Source organism: Lepidochelys olivacea (assembly GCF_965140295.1).
Source record: "Lepidochelys olivacea isolate rLepOli2 genome assembly, chromosome: 7".
In the NCBI taxonomy this organism is placed as follows: domain Eukaryota; kingdom Metazoa; phylum Chordata; order Testudines; family Cheloniidae; genus Lepidochelys; species Lepidochelys olivacea.
The window spans coordinates 67879207-67892888 of NC_140417.1; the positions used below are offsets into that span (position 1 = coordinate 67879207).

At 41.3% G+C, this 13682-nt stretch overlaps 1 protein-coding gene across 1 annotated transcript in view; it reads left to right on the forward strand.

Moving 5' to 3' along the window:
• Positions 1–12500, forward strand: part of LOC311523237 (uncharacterized protein) — a gene marked incomplete at its 5' end in the record, with an annotated part of 104328 nt that extends 91828 nt beyond the window's left edge. Inside the window, one exon of the mRNA XM_084633011.1 lies at positions 12243–12500. Coding sequence (XP_084489137.1) covers positions 12243–12375 — 133 coding nt within the window. The 3' untranslated portion in view covers positions 12376–12500. The remainder of the gene's footprint in view (positions 1–12242) is intronic.
• Positions 12501–13682: the final 1182 nt, after the last annotated feature.

Genomic DNA, 13682 nt, shown 5'->3' on the forward strand with positions numbered 1-13682 from the left:
AAAGGACAAGCAGTGAGAGAGAATGAGTGGCTAAGAGCCAGCATGGCATTCTGAATTGCCCTACAGTAAGTTGGAAGGTTACGGGCAGACTTTATCTCTGATATCCACAAGGGAAAGGTTGTCTGGGGGGGGACGGGGGGTTGCACTGCTTTGTAGCTCTGCTCACCAGTAGTGCTTTGTGAGTAATTCCAGGTACTTTTCTAAAGTTAGGCACCTGAGGGTAGGCTTTTCCAAAGCACCTAAGAGGTTTAAGAGCACAAGCCTGATTGAAAGTCAGCAGGATTTGAGATCTTAAATCCCCTAGAAGCTTTTGAAAATCCCCCATAAATCCACCCCCCTGTAAATCAGGCCACCTTCGTTTAGGTGCCTAAATGTAGATGTAGGTGCATTTTCACACTGAGGCATCCAAGTATGAAATTGTTGGTAATAGTTAAAACATGCCTGATAGTGAATATTGCCAGTTATAACACTATACTTTTTCCAGGCTATGCTGTACAGAGGAGTGCTGCCATGTACTTTAATGGAAGAGGCTTCCCTCATGTCTTTAATTATGTAAATACAATAATAATAGCAATCCCCTTTATCATACATTTCATTTTCATGCACTTTTTAAATAGTGAAATTTAACAGAAATGTAGGCCTTGGCCTTATAGCAACTAGAGAAGGGTTTGTCTGCTCCCAGATGGAAGGGATCTGACTCATCCTTTGTCAAATATCATGTGAATTGGGTTACCTGATTATCATCCGGCATCTTGGCTGGGTGGGCACCGGAGTGGTCATGACAGTGGCCCTCTAACTCACTCAGCCCTCCCCAGTGAATAGGATAAAATGATCTTACCTCATCAACTTGATGGGTGCACATGAGAGTTGCTGATGTTTTGTTGTGGGAGCTGGAGCCTTGTAAAAGATGTTTCCATTCTGATAACAGAGCACAATCCTGTCCAGTAACTAAACTGCTGTAGGCCTCTTATTTGAGTTCCTGGCTCACTTGATAATGCTTTTGTCAGGAGAGAGGCAGTTCTTTTACCTGGCAGCTTATTGTTGGTAATGAGAATGTGACTGGTAGGACAAACCTGAGCCATCAAGGACAGCAGACTATATAAACCCTTTTTTTAATACATGAAAGTAGCAGAGGATTGCCGTGTGGTGTAATTGCTAAAATGAGGCTATCTTGTAATGCATTATTTTGATTAATTAGACTGTGTGTTGATTTTGTCCCTTTTCAGGGTAAATCCGGCAAATTTTTCACCATATTGAAACCTATGTTGTTCTTAGTCTGTACATGTTTGATTTGGTTAGCACGTTGATCATCCAGTGCTAAAAAAGCACTTGAATTCTGTATATGTAGAAATATAATTATTATAGCTTATTAGGTGTGAGCAAAATCCCAGATGCAGACTGGTTAACAGCATCCCCGTCTTTCCCATCTGCAAGGGTAGGTAGAAATAGGAAAGATACATGGTAGTGGGTATATAAACAGGGGAGATTTAATAGTATGGTGGTACTGAGAAGTCCTGCCTGGAATTGGGGTCCTAGTCTACAAACACACTGTATGAGACAGTCTCTGCTATGAAAAGCTTACAGTCTAAAGAGACCAGGCAGACAAAGGGAGGGTAAAAGAAGATTTATCATTTCCCATTTTAGAGGCTGCAAACGAAGGCTCAGAGAAACTAAGTGATGTACCCAAGGTCACATAGCAAGTCAGTGGTAGAGTGAGGAATTAGAACTAAGATCTTTTGATTCTCTCAGTCCTGTGTTTTAACCAACAGACCATATTTACTAAATAACCCAATCATTTTTTGCAACTCATATTTTTATGATTTTTATAGTAAGCTCCATAGATATAATTCTAGAGTTTACATAGTATATTGAAGTGGTTAAGTAAAAAAAAATCTTTGAAAAAGCATATCTACTGCTACTGTTTTTAAGTGTAGCCCAAAGAATAAGGGTCAAATTCTTTGCTGATCCAAGTGAGCTCAGCTCGATTGACTTCATTGGAGCCTTGTCCATTTACACCAGCCAGAAATTTGGCCCTAAATCTTACAAATTGTTCTGTTCTGAAAGTAGCAACTGTAAAAATAGTGCCTTGGAATGTAACTAGGGAAGGTATGCTGTCGCTGAATTCAATTCCAAAGATTTGCTTGTAATGCCTAGTACTTTATAATGGTTTCATAGACATTAAGGCCAGACGGGACCATTATGATCATCTAGCCAGACCTGTTGCATTACACAAGTCATAGAATTTTACCTGCATCAAGTATATAACTTCCAGCTACATGACGTGCACCTGTTGAAATCAGTGAGAAAATTCCCTTTAATGGGAAGACTGTATGACTTATGGTTTATAGACCAGGGCCTTATGTTCATTCCCTAAAACAAACAAAGGATATTGAGTACATTTGGGAGATAGTTTAATGCATCACCTGTCTATTGTGTATAGCGTTTGTTACTTTTTAACGGCTCTGGTTAGAGTGATGGATAATACCCCACCATTAACTGTCTTCAGTTCTGCATGTGTTCTACCTGGGTGTGCTCCTGTCTGTGAGTTGAAAGTTTGGATTGAAGAGCTGGGGTGGAGAGGGATACATGCTGTTGATTTGAAGAAGTTTACATTGAAAGCAGGGTTTTCTGACGGTGCGAGGGTCTGCATTGCCTCAGTTCAAGCAACTCTTTGGTTTACAGTGAGGCCTTTTAAAAAGTGAACGTTTGGCAGGGGGTGTGTACTCCATTTCACAGCAGTTATACAAGAAAAAACAGGTTAACTAAATTGGTTTTAGACTGATCTAGTTAAACTGGTGCAAACCCTGAATGTAGAAGCACTTAAACCAATTTTCACTCAGTGTTAAGTCAATTCAACTTAATTTAGTAGTTTACCAGCACAAGATAAACCAACTTAAGCAAGCGTTAAGCTGGTTTAAATGGATCTACACTGGGGGTTTGTAACATTTAGATAAGATAGGTTTAAAATCAATTTAATTAAATTGTAATATCAACAGGCCTAAATTTTCTATTGTGGCATAGCAGCTGTTATAAGTACATTTTGTGATAGGATGTAGATAGCTGCATAATGAATGTCACAATGTTACTGGCTTAGATTAATATAGAATGCTACAATTTAAAGGTGGAGTACAGGGGATGGATCACTTGATGATTACCTGTTCTGTTCATTCCCTTTGAAGCACCTGAAGCTTCCCTCCGAAGCACTGGCCACTGTCAGAAGACAGGATACTGGCTAGATGGACCTTTGGATTGACCCAGCATGGCCGTTCTTATGTTATCTGTTTAGGTATCTAATTCAATTCCTTGTGCCAGTGCAGGAGTTCTTCAGATGATGTATAATCCAAATTTAAACAACGCAAGCAATGGAACTTCTGTCGTCTTCCCCTTGGAGACTGTAATCTGCAGAGCAATAGATCCCACCCAAGGGAAAGTTTTCATCACATTAAGAACAAAAGAACGGCCATACTGCGTCAGACCAAAGGTACATGTAACCCAGTATCCTGTCTTCTGATAGTGGCCAATGCCAGATGCCCCAGAGGGAATGAACAGAACAGGTAATCATCAAGTGATCCATCCCTGTCACCCATTCTCAGCTTCTGGCTAACAGAGGCTAGGGATACCATCCCTGCCCATCCTGGCTAATAGCCATTGATAGACCCATCCTTCATGAATGTATCTAGTTCTTTTTTGAACCCTGTTATAGCCTTGGCCTTCCCAACATCCTCTGGCAAGGAGTTCCACAAGTTGACTGTGCGTTGTTTGAAAAAATACTTCCTTTTGTTTGTTTTAAACCTGCTGCCTATTAACTTCATTGGGTGGCCCCCAGTTCTTGTGTTTTGAAAAGGTGTAAATAACACTTCCTTATTTACTTTCTCCACACCAGTCATGATTTTATAGACCTCTATCATATCCCCCCTTTGTCTTCTCTTTTCCAAGCTAAAAAGTCTCAGCCTTATTAATCTCGCCTCGTATGACAGCCGTTCCATACCTCTCATCATTTTTGTTGTCCTTTTCTGAACCTTTTCCAAGTCCAGTACAACTTTTTTGAGATGGGGCAACCACATCTGCACACAGTATTCAAGATGTGGGCATATCATAGATTTATATAGAGGCAATAGGATATTTTCTGTCTTATTATCTACCTCTTTCTTAATGATTCCTAACTTTCTGTTTGCTTTTTTGACTGCTGCTGCACATTGAGTGGATGTTTTCAGAGAACTATCCACAATGACTCCAAGATCTCCTTCTTGAGTGGTAACAGTTAATTTAGACCCCATCATTTTATATGTATAGTTGGGATTATGTTTTCCAATGTGTATTACTTTGCATTTATCAACATTGAATTTCATCTGCCATTTTGTTGTCCAGTCACCCAGTTTTGAGAGATTCTTTTGTAGCTCTTTGCAGTCTCCTGGGACTTAACTATCTTGAGTAGTTTTGTATCATCTGCAGATTTTGCAACCTCACTGTTTACCCCTTTCTCCAGATCATTTATAAATATGTTGAATCGGACTAGTCCCAGAACAGGCCCCAAGGGGACACCACTATTTACCTCTCTCCATTGTGAAAACTGACCATTTCTTCCTACCCTTTGTTTCCTATCTTTAACCAGTTACCAATCCATGAGAGAACCTTCCCTCTTATCCCATGACGGCTTGCTTAAAAGCTTTTGGTAAGAGACCTTGTCAAAGGCTTTCTGAAAATCTAAATACACTATATCCCCTGGATCCCCCTTGTCCACATGCTTGTTAACCCCCTCAAATTCTAGTATATTGGTGAGGCATGATTTCCCTTATATTCAGCTTAAACATTCCTTTGCTTGTAAAACTCTTGATGTCACAACTACAAAATCTGGTGTGCAGATGAGGAAAAAATATTTTAATGAAACAAAATAAGTTTTTGAACTAACTTCATCCCAACTGCTTCCCCCAATATTAAAACAACAGTAGATCTAAATATTGGAGAAGACTAAGCATATCTGGAAAAAGCTTTCTTCTAGTTAATCTATTTATGCTGTGCTCATCAACCCTAAGTGGCTTTAGTGGTTAACTGGCTATTTGCTGACAGATCCAAGGAAGATTTTCCCCACTGAGAGCTCTTCAAATATTCTTCAGTCTTTCTGTGTAACAGACTGCTATGTCTGGCTTCAGCTAGCAGACAGCACTGTCATCTTTCAGCTAGTGGGAGAGTTTGTGGAGCTAAATGAATCCCCACCATTAGCACCCACCATTTCTGTATTGAAGTACTCAGTGGAGTTTTGCCTGGCTATGCCACAGCTGATTTGGCCTTATGTGTCCTAATGAAATCTGAAGCACAGATGGGCAAACCAGTTCAGATAAAATAAGAACAGACTTGAGCCTTTGACCCAAATTAGGACAGAATTGCAATCAAACTTCTATTTGAGCTTTGAAAATGTTTGGTTGTTGGGTTTTTAACTTGAATTTTTATGCATCTCTGCACTGCCTGGTATTGGTAGAAATGTACAGGATGAAATACTTGAGAGGCTGTTTTCATAGTTTGTCTGGAAAACAACATTTCAGTTATGTGGTGCAGATCCAAAAGGCAGGGATAAGCATATAAACTTCATGAGTATTGTCCCAAACCTAACACTTTAACCTTTTGAGCAACAAAAATGATTAGACTAAGAGAGACGCTGACTTGCAATGAAAAATGAAAAGAACCAAATACGTATAAGCCAAATGACCACTGAAGGAGGTGGGGGGCAAGAACAGTGTACAAGGGGAAGTACAGTTAGGAACACCACCAGCTGCCAAGGACCCAACCCACCAGTTGTATCATAGACATTACTACATGATCATCCATATAAGATGCTAAATAGAAGTTTTGTACCAATAAAAGGATCATGACATGAACTCCTGCATACATGCATATTCATTTTTTTCTTGTGGGGCTAACCTGGGTGTAAGATAATACTTTGATAACTGGACACTATTTATGGGGGGTGGGGGAAGCTGTCAGACCATGGAGTAAAATTTAATCTATTGTATGTGAAAGCAAAACAATATAAACAGTTACAAATGGAAGTTTTTTTTTCAACAAATCAGTCCTAATTGTAAGATTAAAGATCCCGTCTTCTAAGCTTTACTGGAATGATGAGTCTCTCATTTTGGATATGCATAGTACCGCTACATGAATTATTCAGCAGTGGTCTGTCTGCCTAGGTAATACAAAACTACATGCTACTGGGAATGAATATTACATTGCACGTTTCAGGTAACTGCATGTACATGAGCAGCTTGTGATAAATCATGTTTCATAAAAATATTGGTCTGAAGGAAGAGGAGAAAGCAGATAATGAGAACAACAGGGACGTGAATGTTTAGGTCATTTTTATAAAAGTGTTGCAGTTTGTGTTTAGTTCATAATGTACTTCTCATTATTCCACAAGAAAAATGAATCACAATTATGCTTTGGTCTGAAATGGGCCTCAGCTGGCTAGGTGAGTATAATGATATAAAACTGAAATAAAGAAGCTGGTGCCATTCATCAAGGGAAGAAGGAATTGAGTTTAGAGGGATGCAATCTGCCCTGTAGCTCAGATGCTTAATCTTGAAGGGCATTTTTTTTAATACGATGTGATTGCCAGTATTAGTTCACAGCAGCAGTGGTTGGTTTGAAAACTCTTACAACAAATGCACAAACCATAAAAATTAGATCCAGATTCTAACCACCCAAAGTTTCTGGTTGTTTAGAATATCACCTTCAAAACTTAGATCTGAGTTTGGGCTTTCAACAACCGAGAGCTCCAGTGTTTTGGTTCAGACTCATCTCTAACTGTAGCTAAGCAACTTAATATTTGCATGGGGGGGGGGATTTTAAAATGGGACTATTGCATTGAGAACATGAGCTAGAAACTAAGGCCATGCTTCCACTGGCCCTGTTCAGACCCAACTCCCATTTAAATTTTGATGCATGTGATGGTCATGAAAGGATTAATGTATACAGGGCTACTGCTTCCATAGGCAGAAGAATAATACTCCTGTGGGGTTGGGAGAAGTTCAAGAGGAGGGATGAGCTGCCAGTGAGAGTTTGTTTTGAAGTCGCAATGCTTTTAACATAATATCATGTCAGAATTTTGGCAGGAAACGTTCTTGTGGCATTAGACACCAGTGGGATTTTCCCTCTTCTGTTGTCACTTGTAATTTCTTTTAAGCATAGATGAATTAATCTCTCCTTTTTAATATGGTAAGTTGTTTTTCTAATTCACCACCAAACTCTCCAATACCAGTACTCAAACACAACAGACAAAAACAGAAGCTGCCCCATGGATTAATGAGAGATCCAATCAAGGAATCCTAATATATGGGTAAAAAAAACCTGTTTTGGCCATCTATCCTCCCCTCTTGTACAAATGAGAAGTTGCTTCTTCTAGCATAGGGGCTAATGGAGATCATTGTAATTTATTACTTGTTAGTAGAGCTGGTCAGGAATTTTTCGATGAAACTTTTATTTTTTGGTCAGAAAATGCCAGTTCATTAAAACCAAAACTTTTTTCCTTGGGAAGCTTTCTCAAGCCCAGGATGCAACTGAGAGAAAGAGAAGTTCTCTCCAGAAAAGCCACTATTTTGGTGGGTAGGGCACTTACCAAGGAAGTGGGAGACTCGGGTTCAAGGCCCTGCTCTGAATCAGATGTGGAACAAAAATAGATTTCAAAAGCTCAGTTTTTCACGAAACCGAAATTCTTGTTTTCTGGCTAGTCCTACTTGTTAGCTTATTCACTGATGCAGTACCATGGCCAGCAGTTTTCTCAGGACCTCCTTTATTTAAAAAAAAAATATTTGTATTCACACAATCTCAAAGCCCCTTGCCAACACTGATGTGCAGACTCCTCTAAGGTGGAACACAACTGTTTCACCTTACATTAGGCAAATGTAAGGCAGGCCAGGGCAAATGTACAACAGCTTCCAGTTATTGCTCACAAATACCAAAGCACAGCAGAGGCAGCAATTGACTTGAGGACTCATTTCCATTATCAATGAATCATCTCTTTTTTTATTAGATGAGAAATAGGCAGGCATGCCAAGTCCCAGTGCTCTAGCACATTAGAGCAAACATCTCATACAGACGCGTATTTTTCCACTGAAATACTCAGTGAATCTCTTTCCAAAGCAGGTTACTAAGTTATAGAAAATACTACAGCCAATGAATTCCCACTCATCCATGATATGTTAACTGATCAAAATGCCACAATTATGTTTAAATCAGTTCTTGATTATTTTTTTAAATTAGAACTTAGAGTTCTGTTTATATTACTATAAAATGTTTCACTCAATCTTCCTTTGGATACTTTGGAGCAGCAATAATGGAAAATGTGATGAGAAGCAAGATTTTGTGCATTTATTCACACGTTGTTATCTATATCAGGGTGTTGTCTTGGAACCCCTGATGGTAATATCTGAGTACCTCACTGCCATAGAGAGGTCCCTAGTTATTCTTGCCATGAAATATGGAATCACAATCTTAAATGGAGGAGACATTTATTAAAGAAAAAAACCTACTAATTACAGCCAAGCAAACAGGCTTCCCCATACAACTTGAGTTCCATATAGGTATCCTTTGTTTACCAGGGATCACCCTGTCTGGAACTATCTACAGAAACTAAATAGCTAAATGATGATCTTCATGTAAACATATGAGCTCTTTTATATATTTCAGTAGCGAATAGAGGTGCCTGCAAAATGAAGAGATACATTTACAGCTGGCTATGTCCGGTGGCAACTAGGGATGAAAGCATCACATTTAATAGCATAGTTTTGCTCACTTTCACAATAAAGATATCTATGCCACCTCAGAGTGGGATCTCATCTCACAAGCTATACACAGGATTGAGGAACAACCTCAACAGAAAAATACAGGACTCCTTTATAACACTCTAAATGTTCTGTTGCCAAGGCCTATATTTAAACTAAGTATAAATGTGCTGTATTTGCTGTTACTGTTCCTTCTTTTGGAGGCCCTGGGAATCTTTTCCTTTCTTTCAGGCAGTATGTTTTCAGTAGGTATGCCAACAAAGAAAATAAAGGTGATCACTAGAGCGCTTCATTGTATCAATTGATTATCTGGGCAGGTCACAAAGGACTCTGAGCAACACTCTGCAATTGGCCAGATCTCTTATGGGGGTTGGTGTGTTGAGGTTGCTGCTGCCCTCAGCTTTCCCCTATTTGAGTGGACTGCTAAGTGTTCCCTTGAAAAGAAGTGTCCAAAAAAAGTGGCAGCCTTCTGCTATACAAATTGCCCATCAAAACAAATTTCTAACAATCCACATATAGACACTTCATCTCGTCTAAAGAAGATTCTGCTCTGTTGCTGTAACAATTCTGTAGCCTTACTAAAAGCATTGAAAACTCCTCCTCAACCATTTCTTTTGTACAGACAAGCAGCTATCATCATTTCTTGAACTCATACTGTTCTTTCTCTCATGAAAAAAATACATAACCTACTTTAAAATAAACTTTAGGCCACCTTGTCAACTGTGTAGAGCAATTTAGGATTTTAACCCAGGGTGTAGAGTTCATCTCACCAGTGGCTACTCATGTTTTATGCATTATCTTGACAACTGCAGATCTTATGGCCCTTGACCTTCGTGGGGAAGTCTCATTGATCCTGCAATGGTTTCTATTATTGAATATAGGAGATGAAATTAGTGAAGTCACATTTCAGAAGAGCTGGACTCACCAGAAATAGAAGCTGAATAAATTGACTGACCTAGATCAATTCCTCTAGCTTGCAAAGCTAATATCATTTGAAATGACCAAACAGTTGAGAAAGGTCAGATTTCCATAAATATCTCCAGTTGAAACACCCTTTCTCACACTTCACAACCCAAGAAGCTGAGAAATTAACCAATGTCTAAATCTGAAAACAAATTGAAAAGATTTAGACAAGCAGTACTATTTACCAGAGCACAAGGCCATTCCCCCAATGCAGGTCATCTTCTGCTTATGTAAAATGAAGTCATGCCAACTTCTCCATTTAGTCTAGTACACTGGTTTGGCTGCTTGCTGGGTGTTAACCAAATGATTAATTGCACCGAACCCAGCTCCTCAAGTGAGTAACTCTGGGCAGTTAAGACAGATTCTGATGTAACTTACTAGTGTAACTCCATTGGTTTCCACAGAGCAACTCCAGATACACACTGATGTGTGAGTTAAGAATAATGTCTTTTCACATTATTTATCTGTATCATTTCATGGGTACTCTGTGTTCCTTCCAATATTCAGCCCCTTGAAATGCAGATAAATGGTTGTAAAATGGAAGTATGTATTTTGAAACTGCATAACAAGGCTATGAAACTGCATCCAGTCTGTGACTGTTCAGGCCTTTCTCAGGTGGGACTAACCCAGTCTCCATGGAGTCAACACATTTCAGCTGAGAACCTCAGCCAGGTGAAAAAGTTCCTATGTTGCGCTTTGGTAACGGCTTTGACAGTGGGTAGGATCAAATCAGTGGCCTTAAAGACAGGATGAGCTCTCATACTTGATTGCCCTTTATTTAAAGCAGCCACATGAGTTAATATTAAAATGGTAAGGACTTGGACAAGCTATCCTATGGCGTAGCAATGGATTTAAACATAATCAATTCCTCCCTTTTTCCACCTTACATCCTCCCTCCCAGGAATAAAATCCCACCCCAAGTAATAAACTGGAGCACTTACACGCTCCAGCTATACACTTCTCCCCTCCCTCAGTGATTCCAGGTCATGGTGATTTATTTTAAATCAAAATAATTTTGAACTCCCCTTATCCCCAGCTGCAGAGCCCTACCCTGATTGCCAGTGAACAATCTGACTGATCGGAAATAAACAAAATGACCTTCCTTCAACAGCTGCAGAGGCTTTCATGCAAAATTCTTGTTTTGTGTGGTCTTGATCTGTGATAGTTTGTTCTTCTGTGAGATTGGCTGAGTTCTTCTTCCTATCTTAGATTTTTATGTAGGCTCTAAATCATTTTTATGTGTATAAATGTCCCAGGAAGCACACACAGAAATTTACAGAATAATTAAAACTTTGGTAGGATCTAGTAATTGGGTTTGCTTTAAGGTTTGTTTGGGCTAGTGGTTAAAACATGGAACTTCTAGGTTCTATTCTTGACTCTGGCATTGACTCATTATGTGACCTAGAGCAAGATGTTTAAGGTAGGGCACCAAACAGAGACGCTTCTGGGCTGGTTTGCTGGGTGAACTTGGGCAAGTCACTTCCCTTTGCTGATCCTTAGGCCATGTCTACACTACGAAATTAGGTCGAATTTATAGAATTTGGTTTTATAGAAAGCGTTTTTATACAGTCGATTGTGTGTGTCCCCACACAAATGCTCTAAGTGCATTTAGTCAGCGGAGTGCATCCACAGTACCGAGGCAACCGTCGACTTCCGAAGCGTTGCACTGTGGGTAGCTATCCCACAGTTCCCGCAGTCAGTGCCACCCATTTGAATTCTGGGTAGAAATCCTAATGCCTGATGGGGCAAAAACATTGTCGCGGGTGGTTCTGTGTACATATCGTCAGGCTCCCCTTCCCTCCCTCCCTCCGTGAAAGCAACGGCAGACAATTGTTTCGCGCCTTTTTTCCTGGGTTATCCGTGCAGACGCCGTACCACGGCAAGCATGGAGCCTGCTCAGCTCACAGTCACTGTATGTCTCCTGGGTGCTGGCAGACGTGGTACTGCATTGCTACACAGCTGCAGCTCATTGCCTTTTGGCAGCAGACAGTGCAGTATGACTGGTAGCCATCGTTGCCATACTCCTGGGTGCTCTTTTAGCTGACCTCGGTGAGGTCCGTCGGGGTGCCTGGGCAAACATGGGAGTGACTCAGCCAGGTCATTTCTCTTTTAAGTTTCATCTGATGGCGATTCAGTCCTGCCAGCAGTCCTACTGCACCGTCTTCTAATAAGCAGCCAGGAGATGACGATGGCCAGCAGTCGTACTACACCGTCTGCTGCCAGCAAGATGTATAAAGATAGATGAAGTGGATCAAAACAAGAAATAGACCAGATTTGTTTTGTATTCATTTTCTCTTCCCTCCCTCTGTAAAATCAACGGCCTGCTAAACCCAGGGTTTTGAGTTCTATCCTTGAGGGGGCGATTCTGTTTCTCCTTGATGCAAAGCCACTTCCTTTGTTGATTTTAATTCCCTGTAAGCCAACCCTGTAAGCCATGTTGTCAGTCGCCCCTCCCTCCGCCAGAGCAATGGCAGACAATCGTTTCACACCCTTTTCCCTGGATTGCAGGAGCAGATGCCATAGCACAGCAGGCATGGAGCCCATTCAGCTCACCGCAGCAGTTATGACCATTGTAAACACCTCGTGCATTATCGTGCAGTTTATGCAGAACGAGCACCTGAAAAACCAGGCGAGGAGGTGATGGCAGTGCGGTGATGAAGACATGAACACAGATTTCTCTAAAACCGTGGTCCCCAGCAATTTGGAGATCATGGTGTTACTGGGGCAGGCTCATGCCATGGAATGCCAATTTTGGGCCCGGGAAACAAGCACAGAGTGGTGGGACCGCATAGTGTTGCAGGTTTGGGATGATTCCCAGTGGCTCCAAAACTTTCGCATGCGTAAGGGCACTTTTATGGAACTTTGTGACTTGCCTTCCCCTGTCCTGAAGTGCAAGAATACCAAGATGAGAGCAGCCCTCACAGTTCACAAGTGAGTGGCAATAGCCCTGTGGAAGCTTGCAACGCCAGACGCCTACCGGTCAGCTGGTAATCAATTTGGAGTGGGCAAATCTACCGTGGGGGTTGTTGTGATGCAAGTAGCCAGTGCAATCATTGAGCTGCTGCGATCAAGGGTAGTGACTCTGGGAAGTGTGCAGGTCATACTAGATGGCTTTGCTGCAATGGGATTCCCTAACTGTGGTGGAGCTATGGATGGAATGCATATCCCTATCTTGGGACCGGACCACCTGGGCAGCCAGTACATAAACCGCAAGGGGTACTTTTCAACGGTGCTCCAAGCACTGGTGGATCACAAGGGTCATTTCACCAACATCAACGTGGGACGGCCGGGAAAGGTTCATGACGCTCGGATCTTCAGGAACTCTGATCTGTTTAAACGACTGCAGGAAGGGATTTAATTCCCAGACCAGAAAATAACTGTTGGGGATGTTGAAATGCCTATAGTTATCCTTGGGGACCCAGCCTACCCCTTAGTGCCGTGGTTCATGAAGCCGTACACAGGCACCCTGTAGTAAGGAGCTGTTCAACTATAGGCTGAGCAAGTGCAGAATGGTGGTAGAGTGTGCATTTGGATATTTAAAGGCTGGCGCAGTTTACTGACTCAGTCAGACCTCAGCGAAACCAATATTCCCATTGTTATTGCTACTTGCTGTGTGCTCCACAATCTCTGAGAGAGTAAGTGGGAGACGTTTATGGTGGGGTGGGAGGTTGAGGCAAATCACCTGGCCGCTGAATACATACAGCCAGACACCAGGGCGGTTAGAAGAGCACAGCAGGAAGTGCTGTGCATCAGAGAAGCTTTGAAAACCAGTTTCATGACTGGCCAGGGTACTGTGTGACACTTCTGTTTGTTTCTCCTTGATGAAAACCCGCCCCCTTGGTTGCCTCTAAATTCCCTGCAAGCCATCTGCCCTCCCGCCTTCGATCACAGCTTTCTTGAAAAGGAAATAAAGTCATTATCATTTAAAAAACATGTATGCTTTATTAA